The sequence below is a fragment of the Hypomesus transpacificus genome, chromosome 17 (genome assembly GCF_021917145.1).
Source record: "Hypomesus transpacificus isolate Combined female chromosome 17, fHypTra1, whole genome shotgun sequence".
NCBI classification, from domain to species: Eukaryota; Metazoa; Chordata; class Actinopteri; order Osmeriformes; family Osmeridae; genus Hypomesus; species Hypomesus transpacificus.
The window spans coordinates 9,737,446-9,762,448 of NC_061076.1; the positions used below are offsets into that span (position 1 = coordinate 9,737,446).

The window sequence follows — 25,003 nt, forward strand, 5'->3', positions numbered from 1 at the left end:
CTGGTAGCTAGAGGAAACAAACGATTCGTTCATTTCCCGACTCAGTCTTTCTACGAGTCTTTGGATCATTTTTCAAGTGACCTGCATAGGCTCTGTACTGGTAGCCAGAAGAAACAAACGATTCGTTCATCCCCCGACTCGGTCTTTCTACGAGTCTTTGGATCATTTTTTCATGTGACCCGCATTGTATTTTTTCGTAGAGGAAACAGTTTCCTCATTCCCTTTCGTGTGGCCGCTGTTTTAGTAAGACGTGAATGATATTCGTTCAAGTTATCATACTGACTGGTTTTGTTATTTTCACTTTAAATTTTACACTTACAGTTTAGTGCTGTGTAATTGTTTGCTGTGATAATGCTAGTGTGATAATAAATGACCAAATCATACACCCCCCCACCCCGTTGAAATGAACGAATGACTTGAAAAAAGATTCGTTCATTTTACTGAACGAGATTCACAGAACCGAATCAGTAAAATGATCCGAACTTCCCATCACTACTGCCCATAGACATATGGGTCTGTCGAGTCGCTTTCACTCCAAAATGACGGACGCGTAGGGCTGCTACTGGGCGCTTGTGATGCAATGGAGCGTTCTATTGGCTTTCACTTCTTGACAAGTTCTTTGATAGGGAGTCTACAGGCTCTCCGTAGACGGGTAATACCTTAAAATGTATTCTAAAACTGGTTGTTCCCATCCTTGATTGTGATTGGCTATATCGCATTCCATGCCGTTGTAAAATCCAGCATAACCTCACAGGTTGTCCTCATAACATTCTTTAACATTCCATATTACTGCGCATCGAATATTTCAAATAGAAAAAGACGGCAAAGATGTCCGTCTGGCTGTTGCGTGGCAACGATTGATGTAGGAACTATACTTTGTAGTAGCGGAAGAATGACGGTTTATTGTTAAACTATTTTGTTTTCTAATTGTTTTTATTGATAAAACCATATCAAATATTTGTAGTAACAGTTTTAGAATGTGGATTCAGTAATCGTGCATTTGAATTAAGCAATAAGCCCCGCGAGTCCGTGGTTTACGCTGATTTTAGAACAGGTAAGGGGAGTTATAGGCACGACGCCTCTTGGGGCTTATTGCTTAATTCAAATGCACGATTACTGAATTCATCCACATGATGGCGTGATAGACCTCTACAAATACTAACGGTCCAGCTTTTTGCACCTTTTTGTCAGCTCTTTGGATGTATTGTATTGACGTCACTTGAAAATGAAAAAGAAGCGCTCAACAGTTGCGCCAGCAAAGGGAAGCCCGCGGTCCAGAGGCTTGAGTAGTTCTCCTGCGGCTGTGGGCTTGCAGTTGTCAGAACGGTGGAACTCAGGGAGCGTGCATTGGAATTGTCAGAAATATATACAAAAGGAGCGTGCACTTCTTTGTTGTTGCCATGGCTGATCTTTTGCATTACAACGATTCTGCTGCAGTTGGAAACCGTTTCGCCCGCAAAGGTGCTCTGCGGCAGAAAAACGTTCATGAAGTGAAGAACCACAAATTTACTGCACGTTTTTTTAAGCAACCGACATTCTGCAGTCATTGCACAGATTTTATATGGTAAGCAGATCAAGTAGACATTAGAAGGAGAGGTAAAGTTGAAATGCTTCTTGGTAGGCTACTGTACTGGGCAATGCTCAGAATATACACTTTTTTACATCTTCATTTAGTCTTGTTAGGCTATACTTCGTAGCCTATGCCAAGTCAGTAGTTTGTAAAACCATGCTTATTCTGGATAGCAGCCTATAAATGGAAGATGCAAACCTCACATTTAATGTTACCAGTCAATGGTGTACTGTCGCCTTCCTTTCAATTTACAACAGGTTGGCTAAATTACCAAGAGAAGTCTTGAGAAAGTTTTGTATTGTTACAGATTTGTTATTTTTCATTACTGTGAAAACTACCAGAATATATTTGGTTGTAAGTAGACAGGAAGAAACATTTGTTAAAATAACATTTAGATAAAATAAATCATCTATTGTATTATATATATATATATATATATATATATTGTTTTAAGATAGGCTAGCCTCTTACCCTAATTTGCTACAGAAACAGACCAATATCTTAGGGTACTTTACATTCACTTAAATGATTAGGTCTTGCGCACCTTTCAGAAATGAAGTTATCGGGCTGACAGTTAAAATATGTCCTCATTTGGACAAGGGGTTATCTGATGCACTATTGACGTTGATTCTTCATGTCAATGAAAAGTGCCAAGATTTTATTAGGAAATATTGTAGCTAGCTAACATATTTGGACAACGGAATAGACAGGCTACTGTTGTGCAGTACCTAACTGTTCCCTTATTTATTTTCACAGGGGTTTTGGTAAACAAGGATTTCAGTGCCAAGGTAAATCCAGTTCAATCCCAAACCTAGTGTGTGTGTGTGTGTATGAGAGAGAGATAGAGAGAGAGCGTGTGTGTGTAAGTGAGACGGACATTGAAAACAGCTGTTTGATGACCAATGTACGTAATAATTGTGAATAAATATGTGGATACCTATTCAAGTAGGCCAGGGATGCAGACCTGATTAGCAGATGCTCAATGATATGTAATGATAATAATCAATGTAATAAAAACAGGTTGACCACGTATCACCTAGGCTAAGGCCTTACCACAGCGGCCCGGGTTTGATTCTGGCACGGGGCATTTACTGCATGTCATCCCTACTCTCTCTCCCCTGCCTTTCCTGTCACTCTCTTATTTTAAAAAAGTGCCAGCAAAGCTTGTTCAGAGATGTGGTTATTATCAAGTGGCTGGCTGGAGAGATTTCCCATGCTCACAAGACAAATATTTATGTTCATACTTCTTTTATGTAGCACCTGTCTGTTCAAAAGCCCGAGTACTGTAGAGTATAAACATATTCTGTAAAAATACTCATCAGTGCAGTCATGCAAGAAGCCCTATGTAAATTAATGATGGGCATCAAAGTTGGCCATACCACAGGTTGATTGGTAAAACCCATGTGGTACTAACATGAGGCTGCAGTGTGGATAAAACACAAGTGTTTTAATCACTAGTGGTGTGTCATGTTTCATGAGCCTACGCTGCAACACAATTTTGTATTATTTTGACACTGCAGAATTAACTTTTATAAATGTTTTATCCAATAAGAATGTGTTGCAGGACTGAAACGTTGATTTGAGAGTGTCACAAATCATGGATGCTCAAAGCCAGCAAGTCCAAAAGCATGCTGCAGGTAGAATAGTTGTTTTTTACTTTTAAAACCCTTACAGCCCCTCTCATCACTTCTTTGTGTTGAAAGAAAACATTTAAACAAAATCTGTTTCTACCAGTACCTTTATATTTGGGTAGCCTTCAGAGGGACCTTTGTTATACAGTACATAGTACTCTGTGTCATTGCATGCAGTACAGTACATTTCCTGCTTCCAAGCAGCACTATCCATGGCAGAAAGTATAATTAATCTAGTTTTCCACACAGAAGTCACAATTAATATGTTAACATATGAACTTAGAAGTACTTTAAGGCACCTGGTCTAGTCATGGAATGTGACCATGTTGCCAACAAAATACAGCACATACATTAATATTGTTTTGCTCTCCCATTCTGTATTGGTAGAATGTACATAATTTAGTTATTTATGTTAGCGCACAAAACACTAATATGGAGCCAAGATAATAATAATAATAATAATAATAACAACAAAATCAACAATAATTTCATAATTTGGCACACCCCATGTAGTAGTTTGTTAGCTGTAAGCAGTTCTTTGTTGAAGTGTAGATATGTTGTAATTCAATAAAAATACAAAATAAAAATTCACAATACGCTGAATAGTCTCTGAAATATGTCTGCTTCCCTGAAATTTACATCCAGTTGCCACTGTCTCTGCCAGTATAACATTTCTCCCAAGAAACCTAATACTCCATTGGTAGCTGCGAGGAATTAAACATATGTGAGAGAGGAAAGCAATAAATAAAGTGAAATATATCACGATAAACAATGAGATGTGGTAGAGGTAACGGTGAAATAATGTAGGGTAAAACAAAAATAGAGAAACACAAACAGAAAGTTAGGGGGAACTCTAATAGTATACAGAATTGGATAAAAAAAGGGATAGCCCAGCCCTGCTCCCTCTCACCTGCAGAGGTCACAGTCCTACGTCTGAGCCGTTGGCATCTGGGTGCTTTTCTATTGCCAACAACTGTCACATCGCTGGGTCACGTTACAGAGTGATGTACTGCTTATGGGCCAAGTCTGAGGCCTTAATTGTCAGTCCCCACTGTGTGTTCCCAGTTCCTTCTGTCCATCCACACCGTCACAGATGCCCGCTAACACAATGTTTGTTTCATGCTACAGTTTGACAGCAGCCTGTGTTTAGCTCACAGTAGAAGTAAAAGGAACATGATTTAGCAGTTCGAAACTCGCTTATGCAAGACAGAGATGGATATGACTGGTGGAGGGGACAAGTCAAAATGTTGACTAATAAAGGCATTTAAAGTCGTGTTGGAAACAGACTGATGAGAGAGGAGATGTTTGTTCTTGGACGTAGATAGAGCTTGTTGTTGGAAAGCGTATTTGGAATGCAGTTTTCCATGTTTTGTCTGGCAGTGGGTTTATCCCTTGAGATGGGGTTTCACGCTCTCTTTCTCATTCTCTCTTTTCTCTTTCTCCATTTCTCTCTGTTCTGTATGGAATGTATGGTTGATGGCTTTTCAATCTTTTGGGTTTATGTGCATGCATGTCCCAGCGCATATGAAGGTTGACGGGTGTGTTTCTGTATGTGGTACATTGTTTTAGAGCATATGAAACACAGTGTTCCAAACCCTTGAATTGAGACTCATTCTCATTGTGAGACCTTTTGGAAACAATCCACGTAGAGATTTCCATCCACACTTCCGCACCCTAACCACTTCAAATGAAACTCTAAAATGGAATTGAAAAGAACATCTGAATTGACAATAATCTCTATTGATATGTGGCACGCCGCACATTATGTGACAGGTACACATTGTGAATGTGTAACGGGTGTGAACCTGTGAAACTCACTCCTTAGGTATATAACATAATTATATACTAATTAGCTGGTCTCTCAATGCAATTGACACCATCTTCTCGAAGAGAAGCTCGGGTTCGGGGGAACCCAAATGTCCGGACGGGACGTTTGCAGCTGGCTACACGATGGACGCGTGGGACAATTGGCGTGTCGTGTGTCTAGCGGCGCTTTCCGTTGAGGATGTTGAAGACATCTTTATTTTCGGAACCATGATTACATGCTTTCTGCTGTGTGGATTAGGCGGTTGGCTTGTATATCGGAAAGTCAAGGAAACGGCTGCAGCCATCAAAAGCCCCCTTAGGCTGCCCGACCTGATTGAGACGGTGGGCAGAGCCGTTGGAGCATTGACTGTGAACTTACAGCAGAATAGGGAGTACAACAGGGATAAGTTTGCGGCTCAGCAAAGAAGGTTCGAGGATCTGGAGGCCTTCCTGAAGGTTGGACGTGAAAATTGAGTCACGTCTACTTGTCTAAACATCTACACCAATCTTATCTACTTTCGGCCCCGTAACCAGCTCAGGCCTTGGCCAAGGCCGTTGCTGGAAAACAACTCCCCTGGAGAGCGCTGAAGCGAGACTATCTTGCTCTTCCCTTCCCACTCCCCCACCATCAACATCTGTGGCTTGGTCTCTACCCGGGTCATGACCAAGGACGTCTCCTTGCCAACACTATCTGCATAGAGAGACTCGGACTGATTGTGGCCTAGGTCGAGGGCGCCAACCCAGACCTACTCACACACTAACTTTCACCTACTACAGATACCACCACCCCCCCACCCCCATCCAACGCCTTCGACTGCTTTTCCCTGGGTGGCTGGCGGGTCTGTGTCCAGCGCCTATTACGGTCGCAGGACCAGATGCTGCTGGTCTACTCCACCGCCCTTTCCCATTGCAAGTGTTTGTAATGTTGTGTTGTTAATGTTGTGGGCTTATGTGCTGAGGTTTTTGCCTGTTCCCATACTGTACTCCTCTAGGAGCATTGTATGGGGGTTGCCTTTTTCTCTCCTCCTCTCTCCTCATGTTATGCTTTGCTGTAATCTTTCTGGTGGGCGCCTCTGATGGCTGCCTAGGTAGGCTCTCCTGCAAAAGTAAATTCCGTGTCTGTGCAAACTTTCATGGCCAATAAACATCAATTCAATTCAATTCGAAAAAATAACAGGCCATCCGCGTCAACGAATAGCTAGCTTTTCTCTGGCGTAGTTGGTAGTGGTCACGCTTGGCAAGTCAGAGGTCATGCGTTCGAGCCCAGTGAGTGGCGAACGGCCTTGTTGTGACGGAGCGTGGCTACAGCTGTTACATACCCGTCACATTGGTGCCGTGACCCGGATTCACGAGGTTAGCGTCAGCTAACTGCCGGAGTGAATTTAAGAGGGGTGAATGTAACGGGTGTGAACCTGTGAAACTCACTTCTCAGGTATGTAACAGGCCACCCGCGTCAACAAATAGCTAGCTTATCTTTGGCGTAGTTGGTAGTGGTCACGCTTGGCAAGTCGGAGGTTGTGCGTTCGAGCCCAGTGAGTGGCAAACGAGCCTTGTCGTGATGGAGCGTGGTTACAGCTGTTACATACCTGTCACAAATGCTTTGTGAATGTGCAAAACTGGATGCCACAAATCATTTTTGTTTACGCAACAATGCTAAACTGGTTTTAAACTACACTAACTCTAATAACATTCAGTGACATTTACTTGACTTTGTTATTGTACTGTATTTAATAGCCACACTGTATTTCAATCTGATCTAAGGGACTGCAAATTACTTTATTTAAATACCTGAAAGGAGAGGTAAAGGAAAGACTTCTATTTAGCTAATGTTGTCCCGAATCCTTATATATTAGGGCTGTCCCTCCCCGACTAAGATTTTCTTTGGTCGACCAAGACTCGACTAAAACATCTGAAAATCGACTAATCGAACTTTGAAACACAACAAATAAAAAATAAAAAAATTACAAACATTTTCGCGATCTGACTCAATGGCTGCTGGACATTGCAGATTCAGCCGCTAATAGCTTACTAATAATAAGACTCGTATCACCAGTCCTGTTGTAACCGAATGCCGATGGTATTTATTCTCTCTTACAATGTACTACAAATAAAAAATATTGTTTGTTTAAATCATCAGAGCACGCTTATCACTGCCTGAAAACTTGCAGCATGCGAACTTACGTAGAAGCTGAGTGGGGAACGGTGCAACAGAGAAAGATTTTATTGTCTTGGCCGGAGAAGATAATGTCATTCGATTTGGATGTGATTCTTATAATGGGCATATTCATTTTTCAACCCAGCGCGTTAGCATGAGCAAGCAGGGCTAGGCCAACTTACGTTTTTCAGGTGGTAGGCTACATCATATTCAATGTCGAACTATGAAAAATAAACCGTTGTTGGCAGAGTTTGCATTCAAAGTTTTTCGAGCCACCCGGTACTTTGTAAATGTACTTTAATGAAATGCTGCCATACCACAGATTTCTTTGCCATTTTGACTAATAACACCGACAATGTAGGCTATGGCAGAGTTCGTAGTTCTGCAGCCAATTGAGCTCTTGCCGTGTGCAAAATACCAAACCAAACAAAGCGCAGATTAACGAAAGGGAAAACAGTAACACCTTTTTTTTTTATTATATATTTTTAGAGTTGCTTTATTTGTCTTAAATAATATAATCTAAAATTTCTGTAGAACATTTCGTTAATTCGGCAATGATGACACAAGCGGGAATCAGATCTCACAATGCCATACGGCAGCTTGACTAAAAAAATCTTAGTCGACCAAGAGCGTATCGACCAGAAAATCGACTAGTTGACTGTGTGGGGACAGCCCTATTATATATATACACACACACACACACACACTATTTACTCATGTCTGTCAGCCCATGCCATGTCTGGACCAAAGGGGTTACAGGTTCTCTAGAGTGCGTCACTATAATAACGTGTTCATTTAGCTGAAACGTTTATCCAAGGAGCTATGGCTCCTCAAACGCCAAAGCTAAAGCAAGTAATTGCATTTTATTGGCCATAGTAGCTAGCTGTCGATAAGTAACCAACGGAAAATAACGGATAATAATGTATCGCTAGACTATATGATTCCCGTTCAGGTTACAACATTCTCGTTTAGAAAGGCGCCTGATGTCACCCAGCGCTTTTCTGAAAAGGTGTTCAAAAGGCGCTCAAAAGGCGCTGAAGGCAGCGCTTTTTTCAGAAAAAATACGTCAAGTGTGAACGCGGCCTAAGCCTGTCTGTTGCACAAATAGTAAGACTGACTTAATTTGAGGTAAAAAAGTTAGCCACTTCTCCCCCTGGCTAAACCTTGCGGTAAGGGCTGAGTTGCTATGCCAACAATCTGGTAGAAGGCTACATCATTATCTTGGCTTCATTTATTACAAAAGTTTGTTAATTGTAACTGCAGAAAACGTTGACTGGTTTCTGCTTTTCCGCTAAATGTCATTTTATTAAACGAGTGAGTAGATAACAGCATAACTCACTTCATTGATGCTAGCGCCAGCCATCTGCGTTGGAGTTGTTGATAAATGGAAGTAGTGTTGGGGTTGGATTAACACTATTTGTTAATAAAACAACTTTTTCAATATTGTATTCCTCCAACAGATCTAGGTTTTCATCAGGTTTAAATGTATCAATCTTTCGCCGTTAAATGTCGCTGTTTTGTCCGCCATCTTTACTTTTCCTTAAAGTGTCTAATTTTACCCATAATGCAAAGCGCAACAGGCTATCTAAGTCAGTCTTATGTTAGTCACTGATCGTAAAGCTTTATGCAACAGGTAAATTGAAGTGTCAATGGCAAGTCGGACTTAAAGTAGCATTTAAGTCTAAGACTAGGTCTATTTTTATGCAACTGGCCACAGGGGGTAAATTGAACCTGCAACTTCTAGATCCTCAAACTCTTTAAAGCTCTTAATGGACAGTCCCCTTCGTATATCTCGGACCTCATACAACTACACGCACCCATTAGGTTACTGAGATCTGCGGACAAACTACTTTTGTACACTCCCCGATCACGCTGCATACGTACAGGTGATAGAGCCTTCGCAGTTGCCAGTCTACGCTGTGAAATCAACTTCCCTTTTCTATCAGGCAGGCTCCTTCATTGTCTGTTCTTAAATCCAAACTTAAAACACACTTATATGCACTAGCGTTTCCCACTACCTCTTGAGTTGTATTTTACTTATTTTACTGTTATTGACTGTTTGTATTTTATGGTGTCTTTTTTGTGCTTTTGTCCGGCACCTCGGTCAGCCTTGCTGTGTTAAGGCCATTTTACACTAAATCCAAAATTCATATCAGAAATGTTCGCCCGTAAAAAAATAAATACAACCTCACGTTATGTCAATCGCGCTTGCACACTGCCTCCGAAACTTTCGTCCGTCAAAAAAAAGTTTGGATGGGGTTCGATTTTCTGCGTTTTTCACATCCGTAGCCAGCATTTTGATAGGTTATTTGGCAATTCAGAGCCACCGTACAAGCGAACTACAAAATCCAGAATGGCGTCTGACAAGTTGATACACCCTTCAGTGCTGATGCCCAACCGAAAACTGCTGGTGATGGTGGTGAATGAGTCCCCAGTGCTCAGGAGCGGGTTGCACCAACAGGATTTAGGACCAGTCTTAATCTAAGACTGGCGAAACTCAACGTTCTATGTCTAAAATGATGTTGCGCCTGTTGCACCACGCTGACTTAAGCTGCTTTTTCCCTAAGTCTAGTCCTAAATGTTACACCCTGTGGAGAGGAGTCTTATGTTAAAACAGAACGTTTTCTGTGTTGGTTTCTATAGTAGGCTAATTTTCACAAAACCGTTGAGTGCAGCTAAAACAACAAGTAGCCTATAACAATGGCGCGTCTAATTTATAGATTGTATAATGAACGCGCTTTAAGACGTGAGTGAGTAGTGCGAGACAGAACTAACCCGCTGGATATGTACAATGATGAGGAGTTATTTCAGAGGTTTCGTTTCAGTAGGGTTGAGATTTTTTCTCTAGTGGACCAACTGTCCGACGATTTGCGCTTTCAGGCAGACCGAAATGCTGCCCTGACGCCAACGTTACAGCTTTTAATTGCACTGAGGTTTTATGCAAACGGTGCATTTCAAAACACCGTGGGGGACATGATCGGCGTGCATAAATCTACAGCTCGTAGAGTTATTCGTAGGGTCTCGCTGGCACTGAGTCGCCGCCTACTGCATTATGTCAACTTGCCTAACGAGGCCGAGGCAATCGCTGTCAAGCAGCATTTCCGCCAGGCGTCTGGCATCCCTGGTATCATCATGGTAAAAATGTATGGGTATCATGGCAATGCACGTTCCATTCTAGAATTCCACGGGCAATTTCATAAACGCGCATGTTACCACCAGTCTTAGTTAAGACTGGTCGTAAATTCAGTTGGTGCAACAGGCGTTAGATATGGGCCTAAGACCGTTCTTAACTAAGACTGACTTAGGACTTAAGACAGTCTTAGCAAAGACTAGTTGGTGCAACCCACTCCAGATACCTAAAACGATACATATAGCCTATAGCACACAAAATAATTGTGTTGTATTGAATGTTTGTTTCAATAGTGTGTGTGTGTGTGTGTCCTATGTTCTAGCAAATCATCAAACTGATCCACTGACATTCAGAGGTAAATTTTAAATATCTCCGGATAATTTCTGAGCTCCTTGATAAGGAGATGAAACTCTCCTTCCTCTCTGCGCAACTTCAGGGTTGGATGGACCCAATATTTCCTATTTCTACAATTTTTTCTCTTTTTAATAAGAGAGAGGGGAACAAAGTCATCCTCACTCCTTGACGAATCCATTAGGTATTTTTTAGGTACAGCTAAAGCCGGAGCAAGAACAAGTTTTGCTGAGTTTTGTTGGTGGCCATGATGTTGTGGCCCTCCTCCCCACGGGGTTTGGGAACAGTTTGATTTTAGATAGTAGTGGTGAAGGAATTGGCTAAGGCGAACGCCAGCGATTGGTTATGGCAGATCAGAGTGGCTCTGGGCAGATCCAATAGTTTTAAACTTCAACAGAGTACCCGCCTACAAGGAAGATAAACGCTTGTCAATGGAGCGAGGCCAGACTCTCTGTACAAATGAAATGTACGAGAGTCTGGTTAGGACCAGGCTATGCCCCCGGTCAATAAAAACAATGTGTACATTAAAACACTGTGAAGTGCATTAAAACACTGTGTGCAGACTCCCGATCGTATTTCACTCAACTACTTTGGTGGCTAAAGGCCAGAAATCGAAGGATTTTACATAATGGACGACGAGAGATTCATCCTAGAAATTGAGCAACACTACTTGTATGACACTCCAAATAGACTACCCACATTTGTATCTCGTGAACAATACAGCTGCCTAGCAGAGCCCCTCGTCTGAAATACAATGAGGACATCTAAACCTGGTTGCGTTGCAGCCGTAACGCGCGGTTGCTGTGTGTGTACGTCTATAAATGTGTGTAGCTACTTTAAGTGTGAATATGCATTTGTGGGTATATTTTGTGTGTCTCTTCTGTGTGTGTGTGTGTGTGTGTGTGTGTGTGTGTGTCCGTGAGCGCCTCTACCTGTGTGTGTCTGCATTGCATTTGCGGGTCTGCTTTATGTGTGGATCTTCTTTATGTGTTTCCCTCAGTGTTTGTAGCTATCTTATATGTGTGTCTGCTATGCATTTGTGGGTCTGATTTATGTGTGTACATGTGTGTGTATCAGTGTTAGATCACTCACCGCCACAGTGACAGGGATGTTGTGCTCTGCCTCTCCTCTCAGGCCCCTTGGCCTTTGAAGTAGAGCGTCTGTGGCCATGGTAGTGCCATCTGGAGAGCAGCGCCATGGGCTAGCAGAAGAGGGGGAACGTAAGAGTGGAAGAATGTCTGGGCTCAGTAGAGAAAGAGAGGAGAGAGGGATGGGAGCATGGGAATGATGTGAACAGAAGAGGAAAGAAATAGGCTTGAAAGAGTCAAATCTAAACGTGAAAGCAGGGGAGAGAGAGATAAAGAAAGAGAGAGAGCTACTGGTCCTGCGTGTGTGAAAGTGAATACATTGTAGTGCCCTTCTCCAAAATATGTCTGTGAGATGTTGGCTGAGGTGACAGTCTGACTACTCAAACCAGATGAAAGAGGACAGAATCCAAACAGCAGTAGGTATTATTTCTGGCTTCTGAGGAATTAAAATAAACCACAAAGGGTTTATGTGAGTTCTTGACATCTCTGGTTCAAGTACTTTTCTCTCAGATTCTTGTTCTCATATATTTTTTATACCTGGAACGGTTTGATTTGTAGGTCTTCAGGGATCAGGCAGCAAGCGATCACCAAGTAGGATTTAAGGTCTTGCTGTGTAATGTATAAAGGATGGGAGTAAAGTGCTGTTAGGACTATGTGTATGCGTGTGTGTGTGCATGCACGTGTGAGTGTGTGTTCTGTTTACTCTAATGTACATCAACCGGCCAACCGAACAAGCACAAACTGATCAGATTACATGCCTTGTAGCAAGGTTTGTCATCCTTTCAACTTAAACCAGACCTTTCGATACAGTACCAGACCTCCACTTTTCGAGGATCATCTTTATTTCTGTAACTGCCTAAAATCATAGCATGAGTTAAAATACATATGCATACTGTATTTCTTTGTGACGAGGGGTGACACATGCCTACAACCAGGCCCTAATGGCAGAGTAGGAAGAGAGCCAATCACCTCCATTGCCCAGCACAGAGCTATGGACCTCATTAACCAATCAAGGAACAAAATTGAGGGGGTGGGGGAGAGTGGGATGCGGCAGAGCTCTGTGCCTATGACGGGGAAGAACAATAAACATCTTACGCAACGCCACAGTGAGACGTGAGGCTTCTACTGCTGTCTCCTGAGGAGTCCTTGTGTTTTGAAATGTTGGTTTGTTCATTAGTTTGAACAGATTATCATTAGCAAAATGTAGAGATGTTTGAGGCTTTTTGTTATTTTGAATTCTATTTAACTGACTCTCTTTCAGCCAAGAGAGACAGCTTGCTAAACTATATAAGTCATATTTGTAAACACTTGTGTGAGTCAGAGAAGCCATTAGTTTAAAAGTCCATTCAATTTTTCTGAATGAATACAAAACAACCATTACTCACTCCATATTGTAAACCCTGGATACGTTAATTTGGCTGAAATGACAATATCTAAACATGATGAAAGCTCAGCCACTGCTCAAGTATCAAAGTGTGAAGCAAATATAAGGAACCATAGCAAACTGGACTGTAGCACAGTTTCCTTTCTTTGGTTAATTTCATTTGTAGAAAGTGTTTTCTTTCAATTAATATATTTTTTTAATCTTTATCGTATCAGACCTAGACTGTTCTGGAAACACGCCTCTTCCACGTTCTCGGACTTTGTTTGGAGCAAACTTGTAGGCCCACTGACCATACAATGTCAACAAAATTGGCACGGTTGTACATATTGTAGAGCAAGGATGGGCAATTAATTTTCCCGGAGGGCCACATGAGAAATTAGGACTGTTGTGGCGGGCCGAACCAATAGGCTGAACTTAATTCTGAACTTAATTCTGCTCAATATTTATTTGATTACTAAACAGTAAATTATATAGTTTTGAGTTGCTACTGGTAATAGTACATGTTACAAAAGGGTATGAATATGTGTAATTGAATTTTTTTACATACTTTTAAACCTTAACATAAATACATATGATGTACGTTAAAGACCAGCAATTGATTAATTTTATACAAAAGCAATACGTGCTTTTGATGTTTTCCAGTTCAGTTCAGTCTTCCTGAGAAAAATACAGTGGGTCTTGGGCTTGGATATGTGCATTGAAGTCTGGTTGAATGTCTGAGGTAGATGTGCAAAGGACAGCTGACAGGTGATCATCAGGGTCTGCAGCTTAAAGGTCAAATGATATGCTGTTTTTGGATGCTTTTATATAGGCCTTAGTGGTCCCCTAATACTGTATCTTAAGTCTCTTTCCCGAAATTCAGCCTTGGTGCACAATTACAGCCACTACAAGCAGTCCCACAAAGAGCTTTCCTCAAGACGAGCTGTTTCTGTGTCTGTAGCTTTAAATGCTAATGAGAAGGAGGGGGGCGGCACCATGCGGTAATGTTTACAATGGATGTATCGCAATGGCTCGTAGCACCGTTGCTGTAAGATGCCTCGAATTTGCCCATTCTCATCTGATCACCCTGGTTTGCAGAGGTGCACACTCATAGTCATGGGGTCACGTCCCCCTCACTTAAAAAAAAAGTCGTTTGACCCCCCTACTGGTCTACTAGTCCAGCATTCTTTACATTGCTTCACAATCAATTACGTTCCACTTTATCAGTATGGGGAATATATATATATATATAAACTTTATTACTGGCTCAAGGGCCACATGGTAGAAAGAAAACCCTACAAAAAAACAAACAATACATACAAATAATTCATTAAATAGCAATATGCAAGGAAAGAAGGGCTAAAAAAGGCACTCATGCCAGTGTTCCCAGATCTTAGAGGTTTACTTGGGAATACCCATAGCAATAGAAATCCACTCCGCGTTTTCCTGGTTTCCTACACCTAAAGCCTCATCACGCACGCAGATTCAACTCCCATACTCTTTCATCAAAGCGTCGTGCTTGCAGCTAGCACTTCAGACATCGACTGTTCCACAGACTAGATGGACATAAGGAGGTTTTTTTTCGAGGAAGAGTAAAGTAAGTTAGAGTTACAGTTTTCCCTTCAGTGGCCAAAGCACCCTTATGAGACATTCTCTGACTATAAATAGGATTAAGTCACAAAGATCCTTCTGCAAACATTATGATTATAGCTAGATAAGCAAGTTATTTACTTACAACTAGCACTAGGAAATACCATATTTTATTTACCCATTACAAGTGGAACAGCATTCGTTGATTTCTTAAGGCCAGGTACTACACAGCCTGTCTTCAAGCCCAACTTAGCCCCGCCCACAAGAAAATTGGGTCGGGAAGTTGGGTCTGGAGGGGCTCGTATTGGGGACAAACTATATAAAACCAGGAGCTGGGCGGACCAATGAAATTGCCAGGACGGGCTTTATACGATGATGGACAGATGATCAACAGTAACGTAATCAACAACGTCATGGAAGAGCGCTTGGGTCCGTCCGTCCGTCATCTGCCGCTTGTCCGGGGATCGGGTCGCGGGGACAGCGACCTTAGCAGGGAGGCCCAGACTTCCCTCCCCCCGGCCACTTCCACCAGCTCTTCCTGGGGGACCCCGAGGCGTTCCCAGGCCAGCAGAGAGACATAGTCCCTCCAGCGTGTCCTGGGTCTTCCCCGGAGCCTCTTCCCAGTGGGACGTGCCCGGAACACCTCACCAGGGAGGCGTTCAGGAGGCATCCTAATCAGATGCCCGAGCCACCTCAGCTGGCTCCTCTCGACGCGGAGGAGCAGCGGTTCTACTCTGAGCCCCTGCCGGATGACCGAGCTTCTCACCCTATCTCTAAGGGAGAGCCCGGACACCCTGCGGAGAAAGCTAATTTCGGCCGCTTGTATTCGCGCTTGGGTTGAATTCGTTTCCAACAAACAACATATTACGTTGCTCTGATTGGTTGTAGGTCTATCCAATTGAGCGAAGAGGCATTTGTTTTACGAGTTCGGTTGAAACACGCCCCATAGTCACAGCCCAACGGAGAGTTATCAGACTCATATTCTGACTAGAAGTATGAGTATGACAACGTCAGGTTAGGTACTACAGGCAAAAACCCAGATTTTTGTTCAGTTTGTCAATTTGGATATATTTTGCTTCTATAACCAGTAAACCTTGCCACAAATATTTTTTATTTTATTTATTTTTTATGACTTTTTTTTTGTTACCATCTTTTATAGAAATTTGTCTCAGCAAGTTAAGAAATAACTTAAATGAATTGTACATGGTTGGAAAGCTTATTCTCTCAAGCATATGGCTAGCCAAATCATATATTGCTTTATATATATTGCTATATATTTACTTGCTATTTTGTCATGGCAGCAGTGACAAATCTGCTATCAACTTTGGGGGGGACAATTACATGACATTTTCTCAAGAGCAATTCCTGAGAGGGACACCAAAATTACTGCTGTAACACATAACACATAAAAAAGCGCCATTGTGTCGATTATCAGCAAAGCGCTTTCATTGTGTATTATTAATATTATTGAAATTACATAGTTATGTTTACAGTGATTTATTGGGGGGACAAATCATCTGTCAATTTCCTTTGATGTGGGGTTATATACCAGAAAAGAAGCGAAAATATAGTTTTTTAGCACTTGTCAAGTGCATTTCAACATAATTAACTGAAAAAACATTATTTTTACAAAAGCCTCTGAACAATTTTAACCAATAAGTTATTGATCCCATTAAAACAAACCCAAAAGTTATGACTTCATTTATGATTTAGTTGCCGTGTTCTACATTGTATGCAAATTAGCGCATATTTAATGAGAAAACACGCAATCTGCATAATGTATTGGGGGGGAAACTAAAAGTCACATGAAAAATATGTCTTATATTTTTGGGTATATTCATGTGGTAAAGTTTCATTCTGATAGAAAAACTGGGTTTTAATTGTTCTATTCACCTGTAGTACCTCCCCTTAATCTGGGTCTGAAATATGTTGTGCTTTTGGCTGTGTTCAGACCTAGGCGTCTGTTTCTGGCAGAAAGCAATGATAAGGATGGTTTTTCCAAGTAGCTAGAGCTACAAAAAATGCTGGTGTTTTTTTTTTTTGTCATACTGTAACAACCGTGAGCTAATCTGGAGTTAACGTTAGCTAACCTCCCTCCCGTTAGCACCTCCCTCTGCTAAGCACCTCCCTCTGCAAGTGGATCTTCCACTTCCTGACGGGGAGGCCACAGGTGGTGAGGATTGGTGACCGCACCTCATCTGTACTGATCACCAACACAGGCACCCCCCAGGGCTGTGTGCTCAGCCCTCTCCTGTTCTCCTTATTCACCCACGACTGTGCGGCAACTCACAGCTCCAACCTCCTCGTTAAGTTTGCTGACGACACAACCATCGTGGGCCTCATCTCTGACAGTGACGAGTCAGCCTACAGAGAGGAGGTTGACACCCTGACATCATGGTGTCAGGACAACAACCTCTCTCTTAACATCAGCAAGACCAAGGAGATGATTGTGGACTATAGGAAGTGGCAGGAGGAGGAGCATGCACCCCTATTCATCAATGGATCGGAAGTGGAGAAGGTCAGCTGCTTCAAGTTCCTCGGGGTGAACATCAGCAATGACCTCACCTGGTCTGTTCACACGGACAAGGTGGTCAAAGCGGCCCGTAAGCGCCTCTTCTTCCTGAGGAGACTGAAGAAGTTTGGTATGGACTCAGTCATCCTCACTAACTTTTACAGATGCACTATAGAAAGCATTCTGACTGGTTGTATCACAGTGTGGTATGGGAGCTGCACAGACCGGGACCGCAAGGCCCTACGAAGTGTGGTCCGTTCTGCTGAGTTCGTCATCAGCAGGAAGCTCCCAGCCCTACAGGACACCTACCACACACATTGCCTAAGGAAAGCCAGCAGGATTCTAAGAGACTGTTCCCACCCATCCTTCAGTCTCTTTACCCCGTTGCCTTCTGGCAGGCGTTACCGCAGCATCCGGTCGCGTACACGCAGACTGGACAACAGTTTCTACCCAAGGGTCATCAGGCTTCTCAATGGACACTGATATGGACATTTTTACTGCACACTAGTCACTTATACACTGTCACTTTCAGCTACTGGTTGCTCTTCCAGTAACATTGCACTACTGTACCTCACTGTACCTCGCCACCAGGCTCCTGTTTGGTCATTGACATAGTCTCTGATCTGCAAATCTGCACTATTGCACTGTACTCCACTTAGGTTAGATAGGTTATAGGGTTGAAACAGGTTTTTTGTGCATTAGGGTTAGTATAGCGTACTATTTATTGTTATCTGTAATTTAGGAAGTTTTAGTATTAGGGTTAGTATAGTCGTTTATTTATTGCTATCTGTATATTTAGGAAGTTCACTTATCTAAGCTCAGCATAGATGTAAATTTGTTCCGTGTACTTATATGTTATGTTATGTCAGCTGCTTGCGTTGTCTTGTCTTAAGAATTTCAGTGCCCAGTCTAACCTTGTGTTGTTCTGTGCATCTGACAAATAAAAGACTTGAACTTGAACAATCTTGACCAAATTCAGGTTTGCTCAGTTGTAGCTGAAAACTGTGCTGAAAAAATGTTCGCCTAACCCACCTGAGAAGCCTTGTGACCCACCTGTCAATTTGAGTCACCTCACCCCAGAACAACAAGCTGTCGTCATGGAGATGCTTAGGGAGGAGTCAGGTGCATTTGCCAAGCACAAAGAGGACATCATCTACATAAAAAACTTAAAAATTGATATTAAACTGACTGATGAGATCCCTGTAGCCAAAGCCTACAATGCAGTCCCTCGTGCACTATATGATGAAGTGAAGATACATGTCCAGGACTTGTTGAGTAAAGGATTTATTCACAAATCAACTTCACCGTATGCCTCGCCTGTGGTGTGTGTAAGGAAACGAGGATGGAAGCCTAAGACTTTGTATCGATTATAGGGGCCTTAACAAAAAGACAATTCCAGACAGACTATCCCTATACCACGTATCCAGGAGATACTTGATGGACTTGGCGGCAACATGTGGTTTAGTGTGCTTGACCAAGGTAAAGCGTATCATCAAGGTGAAATCAGTGAGAATTCAAAGAAATACACAGCCTTCACAACGCCTTGGGGGCTGTATGAGTGGAACAGGATTCCATTTGGTCTCACTAACGCGCCCTCAGCTTTTCAGCGCAGCATGGAGGAGAGCTTGGAAGGACTTAGAGACAAAATATGCACCCCATACTTAGATGATGTCTTAGTGTACAGTGGGACATTTGAACAACATATTGAGGATTTGAGATCTGTCCTCAACCGTCAACAAGCTTGGGGAATAAAACTGCGACCCGATAAATGTGACTTGTTCAAAAACGAAGTGCGCTATGTAGGCAAAATCGTTTCCTCTGAAGGGTACAAAATGGACAATAAAGAATCTGCAGTACAAGCTCTTAAAAATGCCACGCCTACAAATATCAAAGAACTAAGGGTTTTTAGGGTATTAGAGAAGTTATGTTTAGGATTTTTCAAGACATGCAAAGTGTTTGTATGAATTGTTGTCAGCTGACCACTCAGGCTCACAACCACAAGTATGGTCAGGCAAGGCAGGACAGCTCGCACCCACTCGGAAAATCACCTGGACTGACACTCACCAAAAAGTTTTCAACTATCTGGTAGACATTTTAACCAATCCACAAGTCATAGCTTACCCCAGATTTGAGGATCCATTTATATTGCACATAGATGCGTCTGAGGAAGGGCTTGGTGCTGTTTTGTACCAGAGACAGGAAGGTAAACTCAGAGTGATTGGGTACGGCTCACGTACACTGACACCAGCAGAGAAAAACTACAGGCTTTAGAGACTACTTGTTTCATGCCCCCTCAGTGACAGTCTATAGTGATAACAATCCTGTAACCTATGTTTTAAGTACAGCCAAACTAAATGCGACGGGACACAGATGGGTTTCCGAGTTGGCTGACTTTAACATAACGCTCAAATACCGACCTGGAAAAAGCAATGTGGATGCAGACTTCTTGTCCAGAACACCTGCCAGTATGGACTTGTACATGTCTGAATGCACCAAGCAGTGTTCAGCTAAAGTGTTAAATGCAATACTAAATGCCGTTGAGACACAAAATGTACAGGACGTGGACTGGATCTCTGCCATAACAAGCAATCCTCAAGTAAATGACATCACTTTTGACAACCAACCAAATCTGAAAATCACCAAAATGGAACTGTTGCAAGCTCAGTTGCTGGACTCTGCTTTAGCTTTTGTCATCAGCCTGAAGGAAGCAGGAGACAAGCCTGACAAAACACCTGCAAAAAAAGATGCTAAGGTAAAACAACTACTACATGAGTGGAACAGACTTTGTATTTCTGATGATGGTTTATTGATGCGCAAAACTGTGACATACTCTCAAATTGTGCTCCCAGAGACATACAAAGAACTTGTGTACAAATACCTTCACTGTAAAATGGGTCACTTTGGGGGAGAACGGGTATTGAACTTAGCAGGTAGTAGGTTTTACTGGCCTAACATGCACAAAGATATTGAGTTTTTCATTACTAAAGTGTGTAAATTTAACATCAAGAAAAAACCTACAGTGCAAAGTAGAGCTCCTATGTGTCATGTACCAGCTACTGCAACATTTGCAATGGTTTCTCTAGACTATCTTCATCTTGAAAAAAGCAGTGTTACTTGACAACTTCACAAAATTTGCCCAAGCCTACCCTACTCGCAACAAATCTGGCAAAACTGCAGCAGATAAGATTTTTAATGACTAAGTTTGGGTTTCCTGGAAAATTACACCATGACCAGGGCAGGGAATTTGAGAATAACTTGTTTAAACAGCTGCAAAAATATACAGGAGTCGGTATACCACGGTTGGAACCACGGTTCAACACATGATCGGTCTACACAAATAAGGTAGCTGCTTTTTGTCAACATGAATGGATATGGTTGGCAAATAGAGGATGGGACCTTGCACGTCACCTGGGGGCTATTGCACGAAACCAGGATAAGGGATTAAATCGGGATTTTCAAGTTATCCTGGAATAATTTAGCCTTGACTTGGTTGCACGAAAGCAGGTTGAATTAAACCCAGCCAAGTAACCATGTAGATTTATTATTTGCAGCTAGCCTGTTCCAGAGCAGGCTAACAGCCAGACTAAGATTAATTCTGAGTCTCGTGATAAATCAGCTGCCGCTCTGATCCGAAATAAACGTTTTTAACAGTTATTCTGTTGTCTTCTGAATGTGTTCTAATGTATTTTTTATTAACATGCATTACTTGTCACTATTGCTGTCACAAGTTTGATTTTAAACCTGACTATTGCAGTTGTTTAGAAATGGTTGATGAAGTTTATGAGGGACCCCCCAGTAAAGCATGAGGAATCGTGGGTAGTTCATCTTTCTTTTATTGTTTCCCAACAAAGACACCGACCCATGTCTGAGCACACCAACCAAGACCCCCCTCTCCCTCCAGACATGGAGTATATGTCCCAACGGGTCAAACCAATACAGACATGTGGGGGGTGGAAAAAGCCATATCAACAACTAACTAAACAATTGCTTTAACACATCCCCCCTGCTCTTCTTAGGGACCTGGTACCTTCCAATTATCCCCAATTGGAAGTGTGCTATGCTCTAATCACACAAACACATAAAACAAAGAAAATAAAGAACAGATGTGAGCCTGTGTAATGTATTTACTGGTTGATGTGTGTGTGTGGGCATAGTGTATATCAATGCCCAGGGATAAAATAATAACAAAAAGTGACAGAGAAATGTTACACTAACGTAGGGGTTAGGGTGTGTGCGGCCTGGGGTGCGACCGTCACAAAGTTGCAACTGTGATTTCAATTAAGTCAGTAATGAAGGCGATATACACTGCTCAAAAAAACACTAAAAATTAACACATCCTAGATCTGAAATAATAAATTAATCTCTTGAAATACTTTTTCTTTGATTACATTGATAATTGATCATTTTTGTGTGATTTTGTTGTCAGCACATTCAACTATGTTGAATAAAAAAAGTAAAAAAGTGTTTAACGAGATTATTTCATTAATTCAGATCTAGGATGTGTTATTTTAGTGTTCCCTTAATTTTTTTGAGCAGTTTATAAAATCCCATTCACCTGTGTTTCTTACTGCACCATCGCATGCCCATTTCTGAACTACATTTTGAATGTCGAAGCATTGATATTGAGACATGCTATCAGACGTGAGAGGTTAATACATTGTTTTACAAATATGCATAAGTGTGGAAGTCACTTCTTTTTATAGTTTCTTTATCTCCAGATACAGTTTCCTCAGTGTTTTCTTCTTGATTTCAATACCAAGGTGTAGATCCTGGAGACTTTTATTGACAGCAGTCTGTGCATTTGCCAGCTCAATTAGCCTTTTCAGATGTTGAGTAGAGACATCTGACAGTTTGTGAATTTTCTTCCACTCATTGATTAGCACAGCAGGAATTGTGCATGATTTAGATTTCCTTTAGTCCATACTTACTATGTTGCCAGGCTGGCTGTCAGGCTGTAGCCTACTGCATCTTGATCCTGTTACAAATATATATTATGAGTGCTATATAACTGACTTTTATTGTGTTAATTCTTGTGTGGTTTGAGTTGTATTGTAAAGCCAATTTCCTAGTCGCGCTACAAGCACTGCATTGATAGTCGGATGATTCGTGGTTCGTGGTTAACAGTGGATTTATTGCAGCAAAGATGAACATGAATGCTGTACCTTGAATTGAGATGGTTCGATCAACCTGGAGGTGCGAAATCACAGTGGATCAAACTCCAAATCGGAGTCCTTCCTTTGTTACACCAAACGTAGCGCTTGCTGCGGTCAAAAAACCTTTTGGCTGCGTGCCTGCCAACTAGCCTGAGTGACGACGCGGCAACACTGCTTTAATTAGCTCTTTAATTAGACAGGTGTTGCAGTTACTGTCGTAAATAATTATTCCAGTTCCCGTGTATAGTGAAAATAAATCAGAGTGTGCGAAGTGAGGAAAATCCTAAATCCGTACAAGTCAAAAATAAACTAAGTCCAAAGGTTGAAAATTATTCCAAGTGTAGACAAGTGAAAAATAAACTAAGTCCAAATGATGAAAATTATTCTAAGTGTTGACCCGTCAAAAATCAGGCTAAGTCCCAACGTTGAAAATTATTTTAAGTCCAAACCAGTCAAAAATCAGGCTAAGTCCCAACAGATGCACTGAAACTCAGAGTATTGATGCAAAGGTTTATTCCAACACAGGGTAAAGAAAGGTATCCAAGTGAGTAAGCTCCCAAGAGCAGACTGGCAAGTTCTCTCCAAACGTCCTCTTATATACTGTATTTTCTGCCTATTATTTGTGTCATTTTTTGCTATTGGTACAACACTGTTGGTCACAGATACATTATGCATCCTCACATTATTGGTACCTTTCTGTTGATGACCATTTCTACGCTTTGTCACCCAATTGGCCCCTATACTAGGGTTTCTGATTACAGAAGTTGTGTCACGTTGGCATCTCTGTCCTTACATAAATCTGACCATGTCCAGGCTCGTGTTGGGTGCACACATATCTTAGACTTTCTTCTAGTTGGTATGGGATGCTTGTGCTTTATAAACATAGAAAACCCTTAGACACAGACCTAGGCCTGACCTGGGTGACAGTTTCAGACTTGGTTTGGAGGAGTTTTCCTGCAGCTTGGCCCTATGTGTACGTTCTAATTTACGGCTAGGCCTCTGCATTCCTTAGAGTGGTACTTCCCTATCGTCCTTTGCTAAAACCAACGTTTCACACTTCTATTGTTTTTACTCAGTCATAGCTTAGCATCACATTTCCCATAATACAACTTAGAGTATAATATAAGGAATAACTGAGACATTCACTTTCCAATTAGATAGTTCCGTAAATGTAACCCATCTCCATCATTTTCAGCAGGGTGACGTAATGAACATGAATGCTGTACCTTGAATTGAGATGGTTCGATCAACCTGGAGGTGCGAAATCACAGTGGATCAGACTCCAAATCGGAGTCCTTCCTTTGTTACACCAAACGTAGCGCTTGCTGCGGTCAAAAAACCTTTTGGCTGCGTGCCTGCCAACTAGCCTGAGTGACGACGCGGCTACACCGCTTTAATTAGCTCTTTAATTAGACAGGTGTTGCAGTTACCTACAAAGTGGGCCGTGGCCAACGCAATTTCGCACCTCCACGTTGCGTAACGGTACTCAAGCAAATACCAATACCAACTAAAGATCATTCGATTAACTTATGATAAATGCAAAACACTTAAATTCATTTTTATCCTAATATTCCATAACTACAAATAATAACAATAAACGTAACCCTTTCTGGCTCCAACAGTATATTCCCATGTGATGCCTTCTTGCTGCATACAAATTGCCGTTCTGGAGCAAAGAATAAACTGAACTGAAATGACTTCTCACCCATTATGGGCTAAATATGCATTTCCATACGATTTACATGATACCTCAGGCCTTCTGGAGTCTAGTAACACAGTCTCATCATCAGCTGCAGAAGCCGCTTCCCATACTGCAGAAGTTCCTTCCCCCTGCCATATTTAATATAATTTGTGTTGACAGGATGTGCCAAGCCATGTGCTTTTAATGAATAATACTCACTGAATCTTCGTCTGGTGGCAGGAGAGTAACTGTGTTGCTGTTTTGAACCAAGGAAGGTCTGTAATGGAAGGGATTCAGGGTGGGACAGCTACTGACCACCGGCAAAAACTGCCCTCTTCATACAAGGTAATTGCAGGCCTTGTGTGTCCAGCGACGTAAATACCGTGCGTGTCCACTACAGCGGAGCGGCGCGGAACGTCGGCTTCCAATTCATTTTCAATGAAACCGGGCGTTGACACTCGTGTAGAGCATTGTGGGAGCGTAAGCGAGCATCAACGCCCAGTTTCATTGAAAATGAATTGGAAGCCGACGCGCCGCTCCGCTGTAGTGGACACGCACGGTTACTCTCCTGCCACCAGATGAAGATCCAGTGGGTATTATTCATTAAAAGCACAAGGGCCAATTCCTCAGCTGGGGTGAAGCCTGGAGCTGGTGCCCCCCCCCCCCAGATGAGCCTTCTTCTTAACCGCAAAAATGTGTTTAGATCAAATATGTAGCAGGCATCTTGTAAGTAGTAATTTCTACATACCATTAACAAACTTATCTTGACTTGTTGCCAGGATCTTTTTTGTCCAGTCATGTTTGTTCTGTATGAACATTAATTGTAGAAATATATTTAGAATCAAACACAGCTTATAGAGATTTGTGCATATGGTTGTAAAACATATTCTTGCATTGTGAATAAGGGTTTGAAATCAGGCCTAGTCTTTTAGGCAATTAAAACAGAGTGAACAACTTTCCTAGAAAGTAGATA

At 41.9% G+C, this 25,003-nt stretch overlaps 1 protein-coding gene across 2 annotated transcripts in view; it reads left to right on the forward strand.

Moving 5' to 3' along the window:
* Positions 1 to 1,260: 1,260 nt before the first annotated feature.
* prkcab (protein kinase C, alpha, b) overlaps positions 1,261 to 25,003 on the forward strand; it is a 407,398-nt gene continuing 383,655 nt past the window's right edge. For both annotated transcript variants that reach the window (XM_047037656.1, XM_047037657.1), the window contains exons 1-2: positions 1,261 to 1,564; positions 2,327 to 2,358. In XM_047037656.1, the coding sequence (XP_046893612.1) occupies positions 1,401 to 1,564; positions 2,327 to 2,358 (196 nt within the window). In that variant the 5' untranslated portion in view covers positions 1,261 to 1,400. The remainder of the gene's footprint in view (positions 1,565 to 2,326; positions 2,359 to 25,003) is intronic.